At 39.7% G+C, this 23,852-nt stretch overlaps 1 protein-coding gene across 2 annotated transcripts in view; it reads left to right on the top strand.

The window, feature by feature from the left end:
- The window catches only part of trip4 (thyroid hormone receptor interactor 4), an 84,981-nt gene that overhangs the window by 23,080 nt on the left and 38,049 nt on the right, over positions 1-23,852 (top strand). For both annotated transcript variants that reach the window (XM_019886913.1, XM_019886912.1), the window contains exon 12: positions 13,415-13,517. In XM_019886913.1, coding sequence (XP_019742472.1) covers positions 13,415-13,517 — 103 coding nt within the window. The remainder of the gene's footprint in view (positions 1-13,414; positions 13,518-23,852) is intronic.

Below are 23,852 nucleotides of genomic sequence, written 5' to 3'. Positions count from 1 at the left end.
ACACACACACACATATATATGTGTGTGTGTGTTTATCAGTGACAGATGCTGTCAATTTCGGCCTACATCACAAAATGTGTCCGTTTATTTATACGTGAATTTTACTCTCCGTTCCTTTTCAAGAAAATGGTCGGTGACCCTGTCATACTAACAGGCGTCTTTTCCAGGGTCTTAACTGTGGTGATATAAGTCAGTCTGCGAACACAAGCAACTACAATAAAACACACCAGAAATAAAATATGAATCTGTCGCTAGTCGTTTTCAACAAAGAGAATGTCGCTAAGATGATTAGAAGAAGTCTCCAGTTCAACTCAGAACAGAATCAGAATTGAAAAATGCTTCCATGAATGCCGACACTAAAAGATCGGTGATTGACTCATTTTGCTGTCAATCAAAAAGAGATTCAGCCTCAGACAGATCATCCAATCATCATGCAGAAAAGCTCAGCGTCCGGGCCAGCCCATAAACGCCCACTGTCCATACACTCCCAGAGACGCTAAGCGTCCGATGGGCGGGACAAAACCAGCATTTATCCAATGACTCGTCTCGTTTCAATAGTGGGACAACCTTCTCGACGCCCAGCGTCCGCGCTGTAGACGCTCAGCGTCCACACAATTTAAAGCACAGTGAAGCTGCGGGAATGAATGAGAAGAGAGTCGCGTCGTAACCAGTAATAAGAAGCTGATTCGGAACAAAAGTTGAGTGCGTTGTAGCGCATATTTAGTCAATGACATGTCCACACAATTGTACGTACAGTACACACATATAATTTGATCACTTACCGTATTGGCCCGAATATAAGACGGTGTTTTTTTCATTGAAATAAGACGACGCAAGATGGTGCCAGATATCATTGAAGCGAATGCTAAACTTGACTCCCCAGGCCAAAGTGAACCCCTGCCACGAAGAATAAAAATAAAAATAGCGGTAGCACGAAGAAAAAAAATAAATAACAGTAAGAACGAAAAGAGAAGAAAATAATAGAAGAGACAGAAAATGGAGAAACGTAGTGACAATCTGGAGAAAAGTGGGTCGAAGATCGGCCAGGTTAACCAGCAGCTGAGGAGAAGCTATGATGTAATTTACATTTAAAAAAACAGAAGCCATTCATTTACGAATGTGATTGCACTTTAGATTTGAATGAGGCAAAATAACATGCTTTTTCTCTCACATATATTGTTATAATCATTTGTTTCAGATGTACTGTAATTATTTTCTGTGTAAAAACTAAATTGGTGTTCAAATAGTCTTTTTTCAAACTTGAGTCATGAAAAAGAGGGGGTCGTCTTATAATCAGGGCCGTCTTATATTTGGGCCAATACGGTACTTTTTGACATTTTAGGGGAAGTTGAGCTTCCCTTGCAGTCTTAGAGCAATCGCCTCTGCATTGTATACATAGTTCAGTGTTGTATAATAACTGTAAAAAATAAAGCTGACTATCAAGTATCAAGCACAACTTTATTGTCAAATAAATTTTAAATTTCTTCCCTCTCACATTTTTTTGCTTTTTTTTAATAAATCCTACTTCATGGATTTCACTTATCACGGGTTCTTTTTGGAACGTACTCCCCGCGATGATATATATATATATATTGAGGTCACGAACAGATGGCCTGACATTCTCCTTCAGGATTTTCTGGTAGACAGCAGAATTCATTGTTCCATCAATCACAGCAACTTGTCCTGATCTTGAGCTAGCAAATCAGCCTCAGACCGTCATCACACTGCCACCACGATGCTTCACTGTTGGCATAATGTTCTTTTTATCAAATGCTGTGCCATTTTAACGGCAGGTGACACGGACTGTACATCTTCCAAAAAATTCACTTTTTGACTCGTCAGTCCACAGAATGTTTTTCCAAAGTTTTGAGGATCGTTCAGATGTCTTTTGGCAAATGTGAGGTAGCCTTTGAACACAAAAGCCTTTGTGTTCTTTTTGGACAGCAACTCTCCCATGGATGCCATTTTTCAGTCCTCATGTTCACCCCCAAATTTTGGGGGGTTCCTGAAAAGTGATCGTTTTGGAGATACAATCCCAGCGAATATGGATCATGCTGAAAATCTGTTTACTCCATGAGGCTTTTTTTACCCCTTGCTTTAAATATTGCCTGATGTTCCCACTCATATTTTGGTAATTATATAGAACCATATCAGGCAGAAGCTCTTGCCACACTCCACTGGCCAAATATGCTATCAAACGCTTTTGCAGATTTAGTCTGTTGAGGAGAATATTGATTTCTATGCAACATCATTTCCTTTCCACTGAAATTCTGGTGGTGTGTGCAGCAATAATGCAAGTCAGCATAACTACTTGAATAATGCTGCCACTTGACTTTTAGTTTTAACTACCTTCAGCCATTAATACTTGTCTAAAATCATGGTCAATTTTTTGTCTGCAAAACAAACAGACTCTTTGTTCATGACAGAATTCAGGCTAATCTTTTTGTATTAAATTAGGCCCTCTGAATTTATTTTTAATTTACAGTACATTCAATTATAAGAAAATTATACAGGGTCATCATCCCCTTGTCTCATTACTTTATATTTAAAATTGTCGAATTGTTTTCAACTATGAGACATTGGTTTAAGATCTCCACAAAGACCTGAAACTATGCTTGAAATATGCTTCAATTCAGCTGCATATTTGAATTCATGAGAAATTCCGAGATGCCTGAAGTATATAAAATAAAATTGTTTGATATTTTCTGCAGTAAATGGGAGTGTTCTGAGAAAAATACAGTTGGAAATCAGATTCAGGAGCGAATTTGATCATGCCATTAATCTTAATTTCAGTTTTGACATTTTAGGAACTGCTTTTAGAAGGCTAAATTTATTTATTTATTTTTTTTATTTAATATAAATCTGTCCCGTTCAAGGAAATCAAAACTATTTCTAATCCTGAGTAATGTAAGGAGCCAATTCAAAATATAGTAGGGCTGGATGATTTTGGAAATAATAATAATCACAATTATTTTATACTAAAATAATTGTGTGATTCTAATGTGTGATTATAATAAAACAATTATTCATTGATTTCAAAACTTTGTATTTATTTAACTACTAAAATTCAACTAATCCACATGATCATCATAGCTTCATGCCCATTCAGTCCTGCAAGTTGAACACTTCATTCTAGAATTCCATACTTTCTGTGAAATGCAAATGACCTTGTAAATATCATGTGAAATATAAGCCACTTGTATTGGTTTTCTATTACATCTACATCCTTCATGCCCCGCCCGTGTCTTTGCACACATTCAAACCGTGAACAAGCATCTCCCTTATTTCTTATGACAGGCGCCACCTAGTCATAAAAATACAATATATGTCTTAAGCCCGGAAATTGATTTTTCGTGTATACAGATTGTGAAAGCTTTGTCCATTTGATAGGCTGCACTATGCAACATCGCCACATCATGCAATGGCAATTCTTATTTTGAATTGCCACAAAAACAGTGGCCAAGACTCATCACTTGTGCAATGTTATGGCCAGAACCCTAGCAGCTTGAACTGTGCAGCGCATGCTTACGGACTTCAGTTGATCCATCACCCATCCCAGCCCGCGCCTCTTGTAATGGAAAAGAAACTTGTAGTGTGGTGCCAGGACAGGCAGAGTGGTCTGGTGTGGCACTGTTTGGGCCTAATGGAATAGCAGTAAAACACCGCACGAATTAACCGCAATGGTCCAAAGTAAAAAAAAAAACAAAAAAAAAGGTGGAAGCTGTTTTTAGCTCAAAAGTAGGTGACCAACTCAAGGTAACAACTAAGCACATGGACATATGGACATTTTAAACTTGTCATCAATAAGAAGAAATCAAGAATTCAAGGATGGGGCTCTCTTCAAAATTCCTCCCGTGATTGCCTTTAAAGTTACATTTCCGCAGAGTTTGAATGAACACACAGGGAAAAGCTTCAACTGAATTTCAAAGCAACCATTCCCCTGCCGAGACAGATTGGCATGTTCATCAACCATCTCAATTACCATGTGATAAAATCATATGCTCGCTGTGAAATACTTTGTTTCTTTTGGTTAAATGAGACCTTTTTTTGCTAACAGCACCTGTGCTACGAATAACTGGGAGTGTGGCCTTGATTTGCAAAAAGAAAATATTTGATGGGACCTGAAATGTATTGAGGACTTTGATTCCTTGGATTCTTCGCTTTTAATTTAAGTCATGGTTTGCAAGCTTAAATTGTAATTGTCTACTTGCTGTCTCGAAATATCCGAGTTTTTCCTGGCTCACGTTGAGGGAGAAGTGGTACCATCTTGACCATGCGCCATGACGTGCATGTATTCTGTAAATTAAATCGACTCACTTTCTTTGCCCCACGGACCGGCTTCATGTAAGACAATATTTTCAGGGACCGACCATTTAAGGCCGGATAGATACAACAATATAATATGATATGGCCTGCATGGAAAGTGTGGTGTTTTCGAAACATAATAATAAACACGAATCATGACATGAGGAACGTCCTATCTGGCCGCAACATTCTGTGGTCGCTATGGTGACATTTAAACGTGCCTTCAAAATAAGATACGCCGCAAATAAAAAGTGCATGAAAAATACGACTCACCATCCCCGCTTATTATGCAGAGTAGGCTTGGTGCGTGTGAATCTCTCGTTGAGATAAAGCCGTATTTGAAATCGGACTCCTGATACTGTCTATTAAATGTAGCCTTCTCATTCTTGAAAGTCATAGGCTCCTCTTCTGTCTCCTGGCTGCGCCTTTTCCGATTCCCGAAAAAACTTTTCAAAGACGTTTGTTTTTTATGCGGTAACCTATCCCGTGACGAGAAGCGCGCATTCACCTGTGTCAAGAGTGACATACTGTAGACTGATGTAACAGAGAATCCGGTAATTTTTCAAAATAAAACATCTTTCAGATACCAAAATGAATACAACGGAAGGAATGTAAGTTATTTATTCTTTCTGTGCGGCCAGGCACAAAATGACCCGCGGGCCAGCGATTGAAGACCCCTGCTTTAAGGTACGAGTTCCATCCATATTGGATGTGACAAAGTGAAGCAAATTGTGAAAATGCCTCCTTCACTTGCTCTTTGGAGATGTATCATCAAGCAAAAACTAAAACGGAATTATTGCTGTTGATGGCATAATGTCACTGGAGCTCAATTTTAGGACATTATTTGCAAAATTTATGGCTAATATTAAAGCACCATACAATAAGGCGGTTTGGTCTTGCTTCGACCTGGTTCAACAATTGTCTGTTACAGAAATTACAAGAAAAAGGAAAACATGGATTTTCATTTTATATTTCCAAAGAGTTTGTGGCATCCTGTATTAAACGGTTCAATGCCGACACTAATGTAATATGTCCCCCTTCACTTGCTGCACAGTGACGCACCGACACAAAAACGTCTACTATGATAAAATAAAAAATACATAAATGAATGAAAGTTTACTTTTAGAAATCTGTGCCTCAAATGGCATGTTGCTTGTTTACAGCTGTTCAAAGTGTCAACCAAGACAGCATTTAGCTGCCAACACAACCACGGTCGACCACCAGGCTGACTGGCGTCGTGTAAACTTTTTGGGATGGAGAACGAGTGCTCCTTCTCTTGTCCTCTTGAACCAAAGTGAAGCCACTCCCTCCCACATACAAACACGATGAACACGCACGGGACATGCGGCGCATTGAGATATTTCACATTCGGTCAAGCGATATCAATTGGTCTGGCTGGGGGCGGCACAAAATTAGCTGGAAGTGGCCTCCACGCAAATTTGAACGCAGGAAAACCCCTAAGTTATGTGTGTGTTGTACGGGAAACAGGGTGCCTGCTGCGCATTGAGTTTTATGCATAGTCTCGCGATCGTCTTTTCTTCATAATTTAGTCGTCATTTCAACACTTGGCAAACAGATGCGTAAATGACTGAAAGAGACAACACTTCCTGCTCGGATGTTCCCACAGTTACCGCTTTGAGATTCAAAAGCTTACATTGTTGTCAGGCAGTCTTGTTTGCTTCTTGCCAGAGGGCCACCGCAGGAGGTGAAGTCATAAACATGGCTGGGAAAGTCGAAGTGAGCTGTGCAAGAAAGTCTCTGTGAATCTCTTTGTGAAAACCACATGGCTTTACTGCACCTGTCAGCACTAGTGCTAGCTGAGGGGCTAATCTGTGGCTGGCTTTTAACCAAAATTCTCCCAGAGCTGAATTGTTATGCAAACAAGAATGCATACACTTGATTATAATACCTCTCCCAGCAGAATGTGGACTCAACATTCCACGTGATAATTACACTTAGGCCGTTCCAATAAATCCTTCAGACTCATGGAGTTGATTGTACAGAATAGCTCATTGCGGTTATGTTTTTCACAGGAATTTTAAGTGTTATATCAGTGTCAAGCGTGATGTTGAAATGAATTTTCATTCACACACACACACACACACACACACACACACACACACACACACACACACACACACACGTGCATGCACACGTGCATGCACACGCACGTACATAGCACACCCACCTCACAGTGCAGAGGTGCAGGTTCGATTCCAACTACAGCCTTCCTTTGTGGAGCCTTCCTTTGTGGAGTTTGCATGCCCCCCTCCGTGGAAGCGTAGGTTTTCTCTGGGTACTCCGGTTTCCTTCCATATTCCAAAAACATGCATGGCAGGTTAATGGAACACTCTAAATTGTCCCTTTGTGTTATTGTGAGTGTGAATGGTTGTTTGTCTATGTGTGCCCTCCGATTGGCTGGCAACCAGGTCAGGGTGTCTCCCGCCTACTGCCCGAAGACAGCTGGTATAGGCTCCAACACATCCCGAAATCCTTGTGAGCACAAGTTGATTTGAAAATGGATGGATGGATGACTGGATGGATGGATGCCTTTTGTGGAGTGAAATGTCAATGAAGCTGCACTGAAACATAATTTTGAAGAGATGTGAGTTAGTTTAACATTTGAACAGACGGACATCTGCACAGTAATAAAAGCTACTAATAAGGAAGGTTCCCCCTCCCTCTCTGGGAGGGCTAATAAAAATGCAAACATTCTGAGCTGATCTTTGAAACTCCCAGATAATTAATGTTCACTCTCCAAATTGACACCAGTTGATTCTGTCAGTGAAGGACTGTTTAATTTTTAATCATCACCATGCATCGCATCCAACTTGTGCTTGAGATTCATCAACGATGCATGATTTGCAATTAACTGCCTGTTCAGACTGAAGTACCCTTATTTTCGAATAGCTTTAAAGCTTTTGAGAGAATAATGTATATTCAATGTGTAAGACAAAGACAAATATTTTGAACTGAAATGTAGAACAAGAAAAAAATCAAGTATTCTATTTATGTTTACTATACAAGCCCTCTGTTTGGGTTTTCTTGTTTGTGCGTGGTGTCGTCTGTTCTTATGCAGTGATGGGGGGAACAAATAATCATGATATAACGTGCTATAATGCTATAAACAGCAGCTCTGTGAAGTTTCCTTAGGGCAGCTGTGTTCTCTTAGAAGGGTTAATGAATGCAAAAAAAAAAAAAAGCAGGCTTGTGTTGCTTACTGAACATGATAGATTAAAGAACATTTGGCGTTCAATTGCTTCTGCGCACAGTTCCCAACAACACCCTTTCACCTCCCACATGTAGCTCATATCTTAGACGACCCATCTGTTTCTCCCTCCCCGCGTGAAAAACAGCCTTGACAGGACTGGTTACAGTCGTGCTTCCAAGAAGTCTCACCATGTATAGTTCAGTATCCATCAACATCTGCCTTTTTGTTTCAACCTCCTCACCCTACCTTTCCTCTTCTTTTCTGTCTTTCTCACCATATCACATTCTGTATGTTTACTCTCTGGTTCTTTATTCTCCCCGCCCCCACCCTCCTTCCTGCTTCAATCCGCCCTACTCATTTTTAAAAGCCACATGCTCCCAGCCCGTCTGGCTCAGTTGCTCCCTGCCAATGAAGGCCTTTTTATTGGGCTGAGATTGTGTGCAGCCAAGCAGTGCCTGGCTGGGGCCAACCAACCACACACACACACACACACACACACACACACACACACACGCACATACCACTGCCACTTCCTCCCCTCCCCCCCTGCAGCATAGCCCTCTCCACATGCCTGTTCTGGTCTGGCCCTGTCGCCCAGAAGGAGATTACTTGTTTCTGCTGCCCTTAATTGCTGACAGCAGCTTGAGTGGAGTCAGAGAGAGAGACATTGTAGAAAGCTGCAAAAGGGTACACTGTTAGCTTGTTGAGCTGTTACTTGACATGCATGGACTCCAAGTTTGTCTTCCTTTCCTCAAAGAAATGGCTCTGGATTTTCTACTTCTGTAAAAAGCCGGGGTTGTTACTAACCCATGGTACATAAGCTTGAGACATGGATGAATAGTGCACACATTAAGCTTAATTCAAGGTTTTAAACAATGCACAGGCTCAAGAGTATTAGGGTACATTCATAGCAAGAACAATTTTCATTGTTTTTAAACATTTATGGATTTTTTTTCGATGACGTAAAAACATTTTGACATATTTTTACACTAATCACACGCGAGCACTAACTAAAAATGCGTAACTAAAAATGTTTTGTTTGTTTTTTTAAACACCCCTTGTTGGTGCATGTTATACAAGAAATGCTATTTGACTTAACCACATAATGTGACTCTTATAATGTTGCAGTAGATGGACACCTGCTGGTTACGATAAAAAATCCTTCAATTTACAGCATAATTTTGAAAGTCAGTTTTGAAATTCCAGATGTCGAGTTGCCTTAATTCAACCTTTGCAGATTACCATGACCTGAATGACTGAGAATCTATACAGACATAAAGAACAAATGCAAGTTCTAGCAAGCACATTCATATTTGTCATTACAGTTATGAAAGTAAGTTAAAAATGACTTGAGCAATTATGCTTTTAGGCTATTAACATCTTCCCCCTACAATATGTGCACTGTCTTTGCCCCTACCATATACTGTATAGCACCTATCATTTTGAAAAGGCAATGATTCATTTCAGCCTTCTGGTCTGTGGGGTTGCTGTCCTGTCCTTTCTGAAATTCAAAGTGAAATGATCAGTGAACTTTTTTTATTGAATTGTCTCTTGAGGTTGTGAAGGTTCCATTCGATTTTTCTTTTATTTCTACTTAGTATTGTTTTTATAAATCATCTTTTATAAACTTTTGTTAAATTGTAGAATATACGTCGCCGCCTGCATCACTGTCATCCACGGCATAGCTTTATTTTGCAGAGAATCATCTGTAACTGGTGGTAAAACTCAAGGCATGCATTTTTAATGCTCATGTCACAACGAATGCACCGCCTCAGATTTTTGTTGCCACAGACCGAACATACCCTCATTCTGACATGAGTTATTTGAAGAATTGCCACTTGGACTGGGATCGCCCATAAATTAATTTGATCTGGCAGTTATTCTCACCAGCAGTCTTTTCATGTGAATCTAGTTAATATCCTATTTGTGTGTGCATGTGTGTGTTTCTCGCAACATCAATTGAATTTGTAAGCAAGTCTTCTTTCACTCTGTTAGAGCCTTCCCGATGAATATGGAGTGCTTTAGCGAAGCGTCTTGTCACTCAACCACAATGTAAAGTGCCCTTTTGATTAACATGGGATTGAAAAAACTAGATGGGGGAGGGTTGTAGGCAAAGTAGCACATTCAACGGCTTAAAATGCTAATTAGCTAATGGAGGATAAAAAAAAAAAAAATAGTCAGCTGGAGGGGAATGGGGGATTCATAGGAACTAAGGTTTCTGGTTTCATCTTAAATTTAAGACCATGCACGATTTTTCCTCAATACTTTCGAGCTGTGATTCTTTGGGCTCTATTTTTGTTGAGATTGCCTATGTGCTCGGACGTAAAAACTGGCGCATCTTGAGTTTTGTGCCGGTGCAAGCCTCATTTAGTGTGTTTGAGAATTTAGCAAACTGCGCTGCGGTGGACTGAGTATGTTTTATTTTAAACACCCTTGATGCACTAGACAATTTGGTGGTTGAAAGTAGACTAAACTTTATGCCTACTGGAAGCAGGTCTAAGTTGTAGCGCAATTGGTGTAAAGTGCTTTGGGTAAATTTGACCGAAATACAGAGAGCACTGTGCTCCGGGCATGTGTTTTCATCGTTATTTCACAGATATGACAACAGCTTGCATCAAACATTCTGAATTATTGTACAAATCAATTCTATTCTATTCATCCATCCATCCATCCATCCATCCATCCATCCATTTTCTGATCCGTTCATCCTCACAAGGGTCGCGGGGCATGCTGGAGCCTACCACAGCTGACGTCGGGCAGGAGGCGGGGTACACTCTGAAAGCCAATCGCAGGGCACACATAGATGAACAACCATCCGCGCTCACACTCACACCAAGGGACAATTTAGACTGTTCTATGAACCTATCATGCATGTTTTTGGAATGTGGGAAGAAACCAGAGTACCCAGAGAAAACCCACGCAGGCATGGGGAGAACATGCAAACTCCACACAGGAAGGCCGGAGCCGAAATCGAACCCTGCACCTGTGTACTGTGAGGCCAACGTGCTAACGAGTCAACCACTGGGCCACCCACAAATGAATTCATTGAACACGTGAATTTAAAAATGTTTTTATATTGTTAAAATCACCAACCCAGGCCCCTGGTGATCAGTGATTGCTGTGGCCAACTTAACATCATCCACCAGTGGAGATCTTCCTGCAGTTCCTTATAAGCGTACTTTGCACGCGTCAGTCTCCTGCATGGACTCCAGCAAGTCAGTTTCTTCTTCCGCTATGTTAACCGATAGGAGCCGCATCCACTGGCCGGAATGCAAGTCAGCTGTGTTCACGCCCACAACTGCGGAAATGCCCGTTTTGAACTGCACGCGTCTGCCACCACAACAAACGAGTATCCACTGTGTATTTTTATGTTCCTTTAGGCACCAACACTGTAACAAGGCAAACAACAACGCTTTAATATGATCAGTAAGATAATGTTTAAACACACAACAGACGCCACAGAACAGACCTGAGGTTTATGAATGATACAAGCAACACAAAAATTGTGGTATTTTGTGAAGCTACATTAAATGCAGAGCCATATTTTTATGTAACTACAGTAGAACTCCTCTACAACGAAATCATGTTTGCAGCCAGAAATTTTTCACAACAGGGGACTTTTCACTATAGCGAATTTTATCTCGGACGTAAACACAAACACACACAAAAAAACGTAGATGTGTACTTTTAATTTTTATTCCAATAGCGCATAAGTATGAGCATACACTTATTTGACACTTCATATAGCCAGCGTAGAAAGAAAAAAAAGGGAAAGAAATTGTGAAATGTACAATCAGCATTCACTTTCACTTACATCAATTTCCTGCACAATGTCTTTTAGTTTGCTTCCTCCATCTTTCATCTTTATTACTTTTATCCTGTCTTCAAGTGTTAAAGCTTTTCTTTTCTTGATTCCTTGTGAAGAGTCTTGTTCTGCAAAGGTCCGTTTTGTAGCCATTTTATACCAAGCAATGCAACGTTTGTGCTGTGTCTGAAACTACGAATGACATTTCTAACCACGTGCTAACAATAACAAATATTTCCTGTACTACTGCGCATGTGTAAGCCAGTGTGGTGGTTGTTGCCGTTTCCTAGCTAAGCAGTAGGAGTCGCTGTGACAGGCTGAGGTTGGATTGGACTTTTGCGGAAGACTTGTTATCGTCGTAGTGAATGTCATTACGAGGCAAGGGTGGAGAATCGGATTTCGTATTACGCAACAGGGGGACTTTTCGTTGTAGAGGGAAGCAGAAAATGGGGAATGGCTTTAATGCATGATGGTTTTTTCACAGTAGGAGTTATTTTCGCACATGTAGGTTTTGTTGTAGATGAGTTTCACTGTATTTTAGTAGCACCCTCTGGAAATGCACCAGTATTACAAGGCACCGCAGAACAAACCAAGCCCATGAATAACTCTCCATAACGCTAAATCAAGAGCAGCTCGCCGCTTATGGTGCAGAGAAATCCATATTTCATTAGGTCTCCTGCTCTTGTCTGTGAAATACACCTTTTTTTTTCTTCTTGGTCATAAGCCCTTGTGTTCTTTCATCACTGGGCCTTTCCCCCGTTGCAAAGAAACTTTGCAAAAATGTCTACGACTGTTTCAAAAGAAAATATTCTTCAGCCTTGAATAATAAACCGGAAGTACTGTTAAGTGTGTGATTCTTTCAATTGTGCGTCCCACCGCAGCCTGGTACCGGCGGTTGGGGACCATTGCTCTCGGAGGTGAAATGAAGATTGGTGACTCTTGCGATGTGAATAAAATAAATATTGTGACTTTCGTTCTAATATTTTCAGGATATGTTTTGTGGACACATATACATGCGCACATAAATGTTAGTGACAATCGATTGTTTTTGGACAGGTTATGCTTTGCTATGCTTTTTAATTGGTTCATTTTACTGTACTTTGAACTAATGTTGGCACAAAAAAGAAATAAAGTACAGCCAAATTTCATTGTATTTTCACCACCATCAGCTTTAAAAAAGCAGCGGTCAAATTCCTCAAGGACGGTTAGAAATGTCCTAACCTGAGGCTGGTGTACTTGACCACAAGACCCTAATTTAATTGGAATGTACAATAGGATGAAGGAGAGAAAGGGCTTGACTCGAGTCACCATCTATCTTTGACTACCCTTGAGTGTTTACATATTTTATCACTTGTGTATTGCACTCTGGTCCAGCGGTCACAGACTGTAATCTGAAACGAATATCTCTATCATCTCTTCCCAGTTTGTCAGAGACCATATGGCTGGGTTACTGACTCTGCTGATCTCCCCTAAAAGCCCCAAATTTGTCACAACCTTCAGTGCTCCTTCGAGGGAGATAGAGAGGCTGTGATTAAGTGAGAGGGGAGGCGTGGGGGAGTGGAAGCATGCTGTCAGGAAGAGAGCCGCTTCCTGGCTGCCTCGATGCAATCATGGGCACTATCTGATAGTACCGGGGGAAATTGGATGAGCTGAGAGACATTGGCTGCCAGTGATGGAAAAGATGACTCCTTTGTCACTGTGTCAGTCAATTCCCTACTCTTACCTGAGAGACCAATCAATAACACATGGAGAAATAGTTTCCCTTTGTCTCTCGGGCTAAGGAAAACATCTTCTCGTTATTACAAATTTGTTTTGCATGCAAACTTTGTGATAAGTCAATAATTGATTTTGCGCTGACTCTGAAAAAGACTCAGGATTTGCGGTTGGTGTTGGTTTGAGTGCATGTTGTCTTATTCCCAGTTACAGTTATAGTGTAGAAGGGCCTGGTAGGCTTAAGTCAGTTGACATGATGTGCTTGAACACTGAATGATTCATTGTAGAGATACAGGGGATCACAGTTAAACATTCTGTGGAAAATATGGTCACGCTCAGTCAACATTTAAATGCCATTTTCTCTCCATTTCTACCCACAGTTCCCTAGTACATGTGAAGAGTCTGCTTCCCCATTTGTCTTCATCTGCACTAACCCCCTGGAGCTGCTGGTGAAATTCCCAATGAAAGGGAAGCACAAGATCTGTAAGTCCAATCTCTTTTCATGACAGGGGAAAATAAGTGCATCAAAATAGGCTCAGGCACTTTTTAGTAATGGTCTATACTGAATTTTGCATGCTTGCTGCTATACACACATTAAATGAATATGTAAATGATTAATGCTGGTAACTATACTACAAGGGATACAAAGGCGCACACACACAAAGTATTCCGCGTTCTCTCCAAGAGATTTTTTTTATTTCCTGGTTGCTTGGAGGACAAGCCAGTCTGTATGTAGGGGATGTAAAATTGTTGCTGTGTTGTGTTTTTTTTATCACCGCCACACACATCATATGACTTCTGCTTCTGCTGCAAGACCTGAGAGCGATTGTTTATGTAGTCGTGCTACGTTCAGATCTTCCCAGATGCATTAGATTAGTGGTTTGGTTTCAGTGAGGGGTAGTCAAATCTTGGCCTAAGTCTGCAACCACCTTGTTGTTTTTGTTCAACTTTGGAATATTTTCAAAAAGTATAGGTGGAATTTGTGGAAAGAAAGATGCACACATTGAGAGGTAAAGTCACCATTTTATTAAAAAAAAAAAAAAAAAGATGCAAGGATGTAATATTAGCTTTTTCTGAAAAAATTGTCAAAACATATACGAGTCGTGACATTGCAAAGCAGATTAGTCACTTTTGAGTGAGGCAGCCTCTTGATGCACAGCTCTCTTTCTTGGACAACACTGCTCAGATTCTCACTTCACTGCACTGCACCTGCACTTTACTTGTGTGAATACCAGTTTTATCATCAGACAAATCCATCTCATCTGAAATTTGGCCATTTTAAATAACCAGTGTGGTTTATATGATGCAAACATAAACAGTGGTGGAGAATAGCATGGCTATATTATCATAGCAGCAATTTGATCAGAACCAGACAATATTACTTATTGGCATGGGTCGTTGATGGTGTACTGGTACACACGCTTGACTTGTGTGTGGGCAGCCCAACTGGTTAATTGGCTAAATGTTCTTAACTCAGTGTACTTAAACCATTTACAACAGTTGCAGACAATTGGCATTAGTCTAATTATTTGGGGTGTTCCAATACAAGTTTTTCACGTCCGATATGATACTGATATTGCAGCCTACTGTCCGATACAGAAACGATATGATATCTGCAGGAATGATCCTTTCCTTTTTTTTTCCAAGAATGAAATGTTAGAAGAGACTTGATGAAGTTATATTCAAACAAAGAACAATAGTCAGCAACAGTGAGTATGAGAAAGTATGAGGCACTTATTCCAAACATGTGGGTTACATAAATTCAACCTCAAAAATGAGAATATACTGCACTTGCCTGCCTTTTTCAAAAAGAGAAAACAAATGTGGTTAGCTTCTTCCCTAAAGTGGATATGTGAAAGTTTTATAAAACATGCGATCATCTGCCTTTGAGTAAGCCTGCAAACTGTGGCACAAATGGGATGGATGCTGTCAAAGAATTGAATCACTGAATCTTCTGATGGACGATACCTTGTCACTGAGGTGGCATCATCAAGGGCACTGCTTTGGTACTCCTGACACTTGACTCGGAGTTTGAGAATAACGCAGTACATTTTCTTGGGCTGGAAAAGGCGCAAGCAGTTACCTCAAAGTCCAGTCATTTTCTCACGACGGTATGGTATGTTATTAGTAGATACTGTGAGTAACAGAATTGGACTGATACTGCTATTCACAGGGCATTGGCAGAGAGCCCTGGCACGTACAGTATAGGTCAAAATTGACCTTCTAAAGTGATTTGTAATTGAGTATACACTAGTGTGCATGTCAGCATGTGAAATGGAGAGGATCATAAATCATCAACGCCATGTTTCTAGCATGTACACAATCATGCAAGGATGTAATATTAGCTTTTTCTGAAAAAATTAGTGAACTCATGTTACATCAATGACTGTATTCAGGACTTAAATTATTCAACACAAACCACCATCACATGAAGCTAGCTCATCAATCGTATTAGCTAACAAACTAGCCTAAATAGCACGCCAGCGCAAACTGACATCACATCACGTGTCGCCTAAAAAAATATGTGCCCTAGCACACTACACAAAGAGCATTAAGTCCCGCTATTAGTAAGAGGGGCCGACCTGCATGGGCTTTTATGAGGCCAATGCAGATTTTTGGCAGAAGTAAATAGTGGATTCCAAAGAAATGAGCTGATTAATTTAAACAATATGCAATGTATAAAATCATATGATATTTTTCCCGCAAAGCATTTCAATAGGCACGGTTCCTATTTCCCATGAAAAGTGGGGGTCAACTGTAAACCTTTCCTTTTTGGTTCCCAGAATGCATTGCGTAGCACAATGAATGTCATGAATGAAGTTATAAGGACATTAATCCTTGTCATATGTGTGTTTGAGTAGTTGAGTTTGTGTCATATTTAACTCATTTGTTTGCCTTATGTTGTACTATGTTTTTTTTCTTTTTTGAGATTGGCGTATGCAGTTATGGGGAAAAAATATTGGACTAACCTTGTTCAGTTTCTTGTTCCTTTCAAATTTCTGGTACAGCTAAAGATACATTTGTTAAGACAAGTATGATGACGACAAAAATATATCATAACATTTAATTTAACACCTGCTATCTGGCCATGTTTTTCTCCATGATAGTAAAAATCACTTAAGTTCTTACTTTAATAGGTTATATTCTTGTACTGCCCAAAGACTTTGACTTTAGGCATTCCAGGTTTCCTTTTCATTCTGTTAAAACACATGATACACATTTTAGTGGTACCAGGCATTCAAATGAACAACAAATTGAAGAACAGAAGGTATCATTTTTATCCCCAAAATCACAAATAGTCAAGTGTGAAATAACACAATCACATAATTCATTTGTGAGATACCTCTGTGCGAAAAAGTGGCTCTGTGCAAGTCGTTCTGAGTGATGCCATAGTATGATCGAAGATGGGGGCAAATTTCCATAATACTGTCCTGGGTGTAGTTTCTCAGTCCACACGACGTGACAGCTAGGCTGGGTGAGACAACGCGCAATCCAAACACTAAACAGAACTGCATTGTTGGCAGAGATTAACACTACCTTATCATCTCCTGATAAAAAGGCACATAGTCAAATGTTCTGGATAATTGATGTGACATGCTTGTGTTTTTTGGCAATGTGTCAACTGCATTGATACGTGTGATTGGGCAGCTTGTTGGTGAGGTGAAAATACAATATATACTTTATGCTTTTTATTGTCTTCTGGGAGACCATACACAGTTGACATAAAATGTTTACACACCACAGTTCCAATTCCAGGTTTTTGTGACAGTTTATATTCATCGGACCAGAACTCATTTTCCCATGCATTTGGGAGATTCCAAGGGTGTTTTTTCAAACCTTTTAAACCATAGCTGATTTGGCCATGAATGCAAAAGGTATATTTGAAAGCAAGTACAACGCTACTTAGCACCAAACGAACACCCTAACTACTACAGTAAAGCATAATTGCGGCATTCTTCGTTGAAGGTGGAGAGAATTATGAACAGTTCCAAAGAACAGTCAGTGTTGATACAAAACCTCCAGGCTTCTTCTTCACAGGACAAAATATTGAGTGGTGGTCCTTATTGTTTTTCTTTTTTCCCCAGTTTCTTTTATGAAATAGGATGTTTATCAAACTCCACCCAATTATAATTTTATGGCTCTCCAAGTCTGATCAGATTCACAATTTTCAATTGTTCTTTGTTTTGCAATATGTATGTCCTGAGTTGACATATAGTATGCACTGGTCACAATGATAATGTTTTAATTAGTTGGGCTTCAAACTTAAGATCTTGTCATATTCATGCGTTAAGAGCTGCCCCACCGCCCTTTTCTCTTTTCTCTCAATTCCCAATGCTCATGGCTCTCACCGGTCAAAGCATGACAACTCATCTTCAACAGAGAAACTGAGTAAGGCTGTGTGCCTTTCAGCAGCATTATTCTTGTCTTGTCTTGCAGTCTCTTGCTATGTCAGTCAGCGATAAACTGCAATTTCATGTTGGAGGATATGAGAATTAGATATTCTTTGATAATACCTCCTTTTTTTTTTTGAGGATATTCTTTTGTGAACCATATCATAACATTATACACAATGTAAACATTTTTTTTTTCACCTATGGAGGACTGTCATTTTCAACAAGCATTATCATTACCAAATGTGAACCTTTTTGTTTGAAATAGAAAGGGAATGTAGCCTGTATTTCAGAATCAGAATCATTAAATCTTTGTTTCTGCTTTTCAATCTGCATTTAAAAAATGCCTATTGAGAAATTATGCAAGCTTATACTGGACGCCAGCCGAGGTTGATCAGTCATTACCCTCTAGAGGAGTCTGTGACATTTAAAATGGCAAAATGCCAAGAATGACTCCCAGTAATAAGGGAAGTGCATAATGGTTTATGTTCACATCCGGCGGACATTTGTGTCTGTGTGCACACTTGTTTTTAACCTGAAGGTCATTGTGGGTGTTAAAAGCTATTTGGTTGTCTGTCAGGAGCCCAGATTTCCTTTAGCCTCTTCTTCTCTAGGTCTGTCACTTCACTGATGCTGGAATTGACCTGACACTCACTTCAAATACTGTGCAGAATGAAAAGATTCAACTAAAAGAGCAAACATTTGAGAAATGAACTTGTTTTCAATATACTGGTAGTTTACCCAAAATAATTTTTTCACTGAAAACTAAAGAACTGTCCGTTTTCAGGGCAGTGGAGGACATGAGTGTGGGTGTTCAAAGTATTCATTCTAGACATATGCGACTATGTCCAAGTCCATCAACAATTATTCCAATGATTAAAGCCTCTTTTACCACTACAATGGACATCTGAAAAGCATTACTTAACAAAGTACCTATTTACATTAACCTATTCCCCGAGAAATCGATGGAGTAATTGATAGATCATCAAATTAATTATGACTTGCTTATGACAGCCCTATATACGTCATTTTCAGTGTTACCTTACTTGTTTTGTCTCCATTAATTGTAGGAATCCTGTTATGCTTTGTTAATTATGTAATTGCCCATTGGGTGATGAGCTTTATTATGACGACACTCTTTGTTACTGGGTACTTCTTGAAAAATCTGGCCCAAATGCATGTTCAAACACTGACTGACTTCGAGTGCCATTATTTTCTACAATTGCCTGATTTCACTGCTTACAGTATTGCAGAGATACTGCAGAGATGAAATAAACAACTTTACTCAGATTTGTGCTGTCGTTTGTGTGCGGAATGTATTTAGCGCGGTGAAAAATCGCCGTCGCGACCACTTCCTGGTCTTGACATAGCGACAGACCCATTCACTTCAGCCCTCTTTCTACCCTTAAAATGCATCAGCTTCAAAACAGATGCTACCAAGAACACAATCCCGTTTGACCAAGTCCAATGGTGTCCATAATTGTTGATACATTGCTATTTAAAAAAAAAATGGGTTGAGTCCGTTACCCTGATCTGTCTAGCACTGCAATATACAGTACATGTATTCTTACAGCCAGACAACCTTAGTATGTTGACCCGGGAAATCCAATTCATTTGCTGCCAAATACAATGTTAAACATGTTTTCTAAGCTTTATGTCAAGGATGATGTCCTTTTAATTGATAATGAATAAAAAAAAAATATATATATATATATATATATATATATATATATAATTATTTCTTGCTAGTTGCACAAACTATTTCTTTCTTGTATTCTGTTCTGTATTTTGCAAAGCAAACACTGATAAGTTCTTTGTCAGAGAATAGTGAAGCTGTTCAAAAATAAAAAGAATGCTTTTTTTTGGGTTTTCTTTTTAACTTGAGTGCTCGGTGCTATCCAACAGTCTCTTGTATGCATAGGGGCGAGTGAACTTTCTTTATTCATTCAGAGCACATAGCAGGAAGCTTTAATTTAAAGCATCTATCCTTTCGACCTGGATTTGAACAAATGTATTTTTTTTTGGCTCTCATGTCGCACGTCTGATCCAACAGCCATTGTTACATTAAAATTCATACCTACAACCATTTTAGTTTTGTTGACTTGGATTTCTTGCCTGTTTCTTTTTTGCAAGCCACCATCCTGTCTTACATCTGCCCTTGTGGTTTTCAGCCAACAGAGAGATATAATGTGTGAAAGTACAACAATTCCTTTTCAGAGTGTGTTTGATAAGATTAAAGGCCTTCTTTTCAATTTTGGATTTTGTATGAAATGACCTGAAAAGCCAACAAATATATCCGCTCCAATTTAGTGATTCTGAAATATTGAATTTTCTTTTGGCAAGCGCAACAAGCCTGAAACCATGATCTTTTAGTTTCTTTTGAGAATTATAAAAAACAAAAACACTTTGACCGCCTTATTCAAACAATTACGCATCAAGTGTTCACAGCAGGCGGCCTGGTGGTCCAGTGGTTAGTGCTTTGACCTCACAGAGCAGAGGCTGAGGCAAAAACATGCATGGCACGTTGATTGGACACTCCAAAGTGTCCCTAGGTGTGATTGTGAGCGTGAATGGTCATTCGTCTATGTGTGCTCTGTGATTGGCTGGCAACCAGTTCAGGGTCTTCCCTGCCTACTGCCCAAAGACAGCTGGGATAGGCTCCAGCACCCCCGTGACCCTTGTGAGGATAAAGCTGATCGGAAAATGGATGGATGGATGGTGTTCGCAGCAGCTATCCCTCAACCAAGAAATGTTGCCCGGGAAACTACATTTCTCATTATTTCCACACAATTTCACAATGGGAATTGTCTTGGATGTCATCTTCTGGAGACTTGTTTTGGTAGTGTATATGTGTCATGAATCGAACAGTCGCAGGCGGTGTTGTAAATTATCCCCCTGCAACTTGCGAAATGTAAGTTAGAATTAATTTTGGTGTTTGTTGAGAAAACCTTAGCAGCCAGTTTGGCCAGTGATGCATGAGGCAATTGTGTCAGTCAAATATAATTAGAGTTGGGCGTTAAGTCTCGGGAATCAATTGGAATGGGACTATTCTCCTGGAATCTTTTGCATTTTAAATTTCCGTTTCAACGCTACGGTGCCTCGTCTGCCGACCGGAAGATCAACTTGCTGAGATTACTGAAGAAGTGCGCGCGCTCACCCGGCGCCAATCACACATCTGGCTAAACTTTGTTAAACTAAATAAAGAGTCACCTTTGTGCAACATTTACACTATAATTATATTGTGCAAAGGAGGTGGCATGACACATATACATAAACAGAGTGTTGTGTTTGACGAGCTTGCCGTTTCCTCTCACTCCGAGCCAAAGCCTAAAGTGGGCTGAAATTGTGTGTCATAATGGGATGGGTTAAAAAAAAATGTCTATTGCCAACATTGACACATCTTAAAAATGAACTGTGCTGTCAAATTGCTCTACTTTTGTCAGGTTAGCCCATCAGTGGAAGCTCAGTGTAAATTCATGTACACTTGTGTGTGAATTTATTTTAATGAGGTCTTCAAAAATAAAGCTTTCATGAAAGGAAAAAAACAAGTAAAGGAAGTACTGTAGTACAAGGCAGGCAAATGACACGAGGGCCGTATTTGGGACACCTCAAAAAGAATCGAAATCGAGAATTGTTTGTAACCGGAATCATTCAAATTGAAGAGATGCCCAATCCTACTCTACAATATGTTTTGTTCTCGGTCATTTGTACCCCTGGCAGTGTCTCTCACATTTCCAATAAATACTGTGCTGTAATGCTATGTAATGCCATTTAATATGCCCATTGGCAGTGCAAATGCCTGGATTTCACACAAGTCTAGAGTGCAGCCAGCATGAGAAACAAACAGAGAGACTGTGAGGGAGGTAGATAAATAGAGCGAAGCTAAAGTTAAAAAAAAAAAAAAAACAGCCATAGAAATTCTGATTGGCTTGTAACTTTAGAGAGTCACCAGCCGCATTGGCTGATGTTCAAAAAAGTTCATTTAGCACCCTGGAAGATCCTAAAAATGTGCATACACAAATGCAGCACAACCTTTCCAATTCTGAGCTGAAAGACCCCAACTAAAAATAGAATCCAAAATCTATAAGCACTCTAATTTGTTACAGTATCATGATTGAAATTATAGGAGCTGACTGATTAAGCAACTCAGCTGTCTTATTAGATTTAGATTGATGTGTCAACGGGAGCGTCAAGATTACTTTTGATATTTCTATTTCAGTGCCCCTGCTTTTTGTACTCTTTTCGCATACTCCGTTTGTGTTCTGACAATTGCGTGCTGTGTGCATCCCTCAGGTTGCACCACATATGAATATATCACGTGTCTCTGATGACAAGATCACCTATGATTTCTTTTCTCTTCTGCCATCAATTTGTGCTTCCCTCTTTGTTTTAGATGTGAAGTCACCATGGCGTTGCAAATAAAAAGAAGCCAATTACCCAACAAATGTCTATCTTCTCTCTCAAGGCGGTTATTAGTCTCCCCTGTGCTTTTTTTCCCCCTTCAGATGTCCACTGCGGGGAGATAGAGGTTTTGAGAGCTAAAGAGCTCTTTTACTATTCATTCCTATTTCCATTTCATATTCATGCATTTTCAGGTCAGTGTCGATTTTAAACAGAATGTGTCGCTTCTTCGGCAGCAGGGACATGTTTCTCAGCTCCAATGAGTCCGACAAATGAAGGAAAGTGGGAGGCAGGGAGAGAGAGGGAATGTGAGAGCGGGGTTTCATGTGTTCTCTAGTAAATGAGAGGCAGGCCTTGAAGGTGACAGGCTGTGTTTATTATGGCTCTGTCAGCCGGTTAATGGGGAGAAGAGGAGAGGAAAGGAGAGAGCTGAGCTGTTGAGCCGAAAGCAAGCACACAGGCTTGGGAGCCCTGAGCAATACCTTTTCTTCCACTAGATCAGCCTGCTCTCTTAGATTGATAACACTCCTGTTCCACTGAATACCTTTTCACTGATAACTGCGTGTGAAAGATCATTTTCCTTTCTCTCCGCGAATATATAGATTTTTAAAATCAAACAACATTGTCTAAAAATATACATGGGTTTTGTCCCCGTACTTTTGGACTTTGTTGCATATAAGCCGATTCTCTCATTGAGTAGGATTGTGTGTGGCATGTTTTTGTGGCTCCTTGAAAAATCCCTTTATTTAATGAAACCACTTGCCCTCTCATCGTAAACCTGAGCCGCTCAGATAAGGCGCAGAGCACAGTCCTCTGCTTTCGGCTTATTGGGTGAACAACTCTCAGATTGTGGTATTGATATTTTGGTCCCTCGACTCGAAACATAATTCTCCTTCTGGATGAATTTTCTACCTCTTTTTAGCTGTTAACGTCCTATGTGAATACAACTGGAATAGTCAACATTGGAATGAACATGGAGTCTGAATCAGATGGAAATAGAACTTAGATAAATATACACTTTGTTCCAATTATTCAGTTTTTGTTTTTTTTAGAGTCGTCATTGGGGTAAAATGATTTGATAGTCACAGCCCTAGCTGGCACATACAATATTATATTGCTTTGAAATTTGGGACATTTAGTTCTCCTTTAATGTTCGCTCATTCTGGAAATCATGCCTACATTTACACTTTGATACATTCTTTGCTGTATAAAAACTTTTTTTTGCGGTGTTCCACAAGATGCTTCCCTGTGATCAAAATGTTTTACAGCTGCGACTAACAATTATTCATACTTGATTTATCCATCAAATACTTTGTCGATTGATGAATCGAAATTAACTCAGCATTTTCTTTCCATCCCTTTCTTCCAAAACAGGACATTATTTAAAATTGGCAGTGCGGAAAATGCACAAATGTAAATAACGATGCAGTTGCAAGTTTGGTCCGTTCTGCTAAAACTTCAAAAATCTTAAGCCCCCCCCAGTAAAAGCAGATGTTTTGCTAATGGTTGCAAATGTTTTCTTTTAGGAAAAAAAAACTCAACACAATCATCATCAGTCTACATAAATGGAAGACAACAGAAATCTGAGAATATTGACTCGTATGAGGTTGAAATTCCAAGAACAAGGACGATTTTATTTTGTTAACAAGGTCTCTAAATGATTAGTCAGTTCTCACGATTATTGAATGATTTTAGATTAGTATTTATTTAATTAATTGCTGCAACTGTGCAATTTTTGCTTGTACCACTATGTCATCAGACGGAGACAATATTAGTTTGCATCTTACAACACAATGCTCCAGTCGCAGTTGGAACGTGAACATATTGACTTCGCTACCTTGAGGCCTTTTCCATTTCTTTCAAGAACCCATCTTATTATAGCCCTGTTCACACGGCACACATTTGGTCCGACGCTGCACCGAAATATTTTGTTGCGATGTATTTTACACCGGAGCAAATTTTGTGGAGCGGTCACACGTGCAAAGCCGCTGAGCGTGACAACTCCGGCGCAGCGTCGAAGCAGCTC

The sequence above is a fragment of the Hippocampus comes genome, unplaced genomic scaffold, assembly GCF_001891065.2.
Source record: "Hippocampus comes isolate QL1 unplaced genomic scaffold, H_comes_QL1_v1.1 scaffold261, whole genome shotgun sequence".
Taxonomy (NCBI): domain Eukaryota; kingdom Metazoa; phylum Chordata; class Actinopteri; order Syngnathiformes; family Syngnathidae; genus Hippocampus; species Hippocampus comes.
The sequence above is the reverse complement of the archived record's forward strand: the minus strand, read 5'-3'. Positions and strand labels throughout refer to the sequence as shown.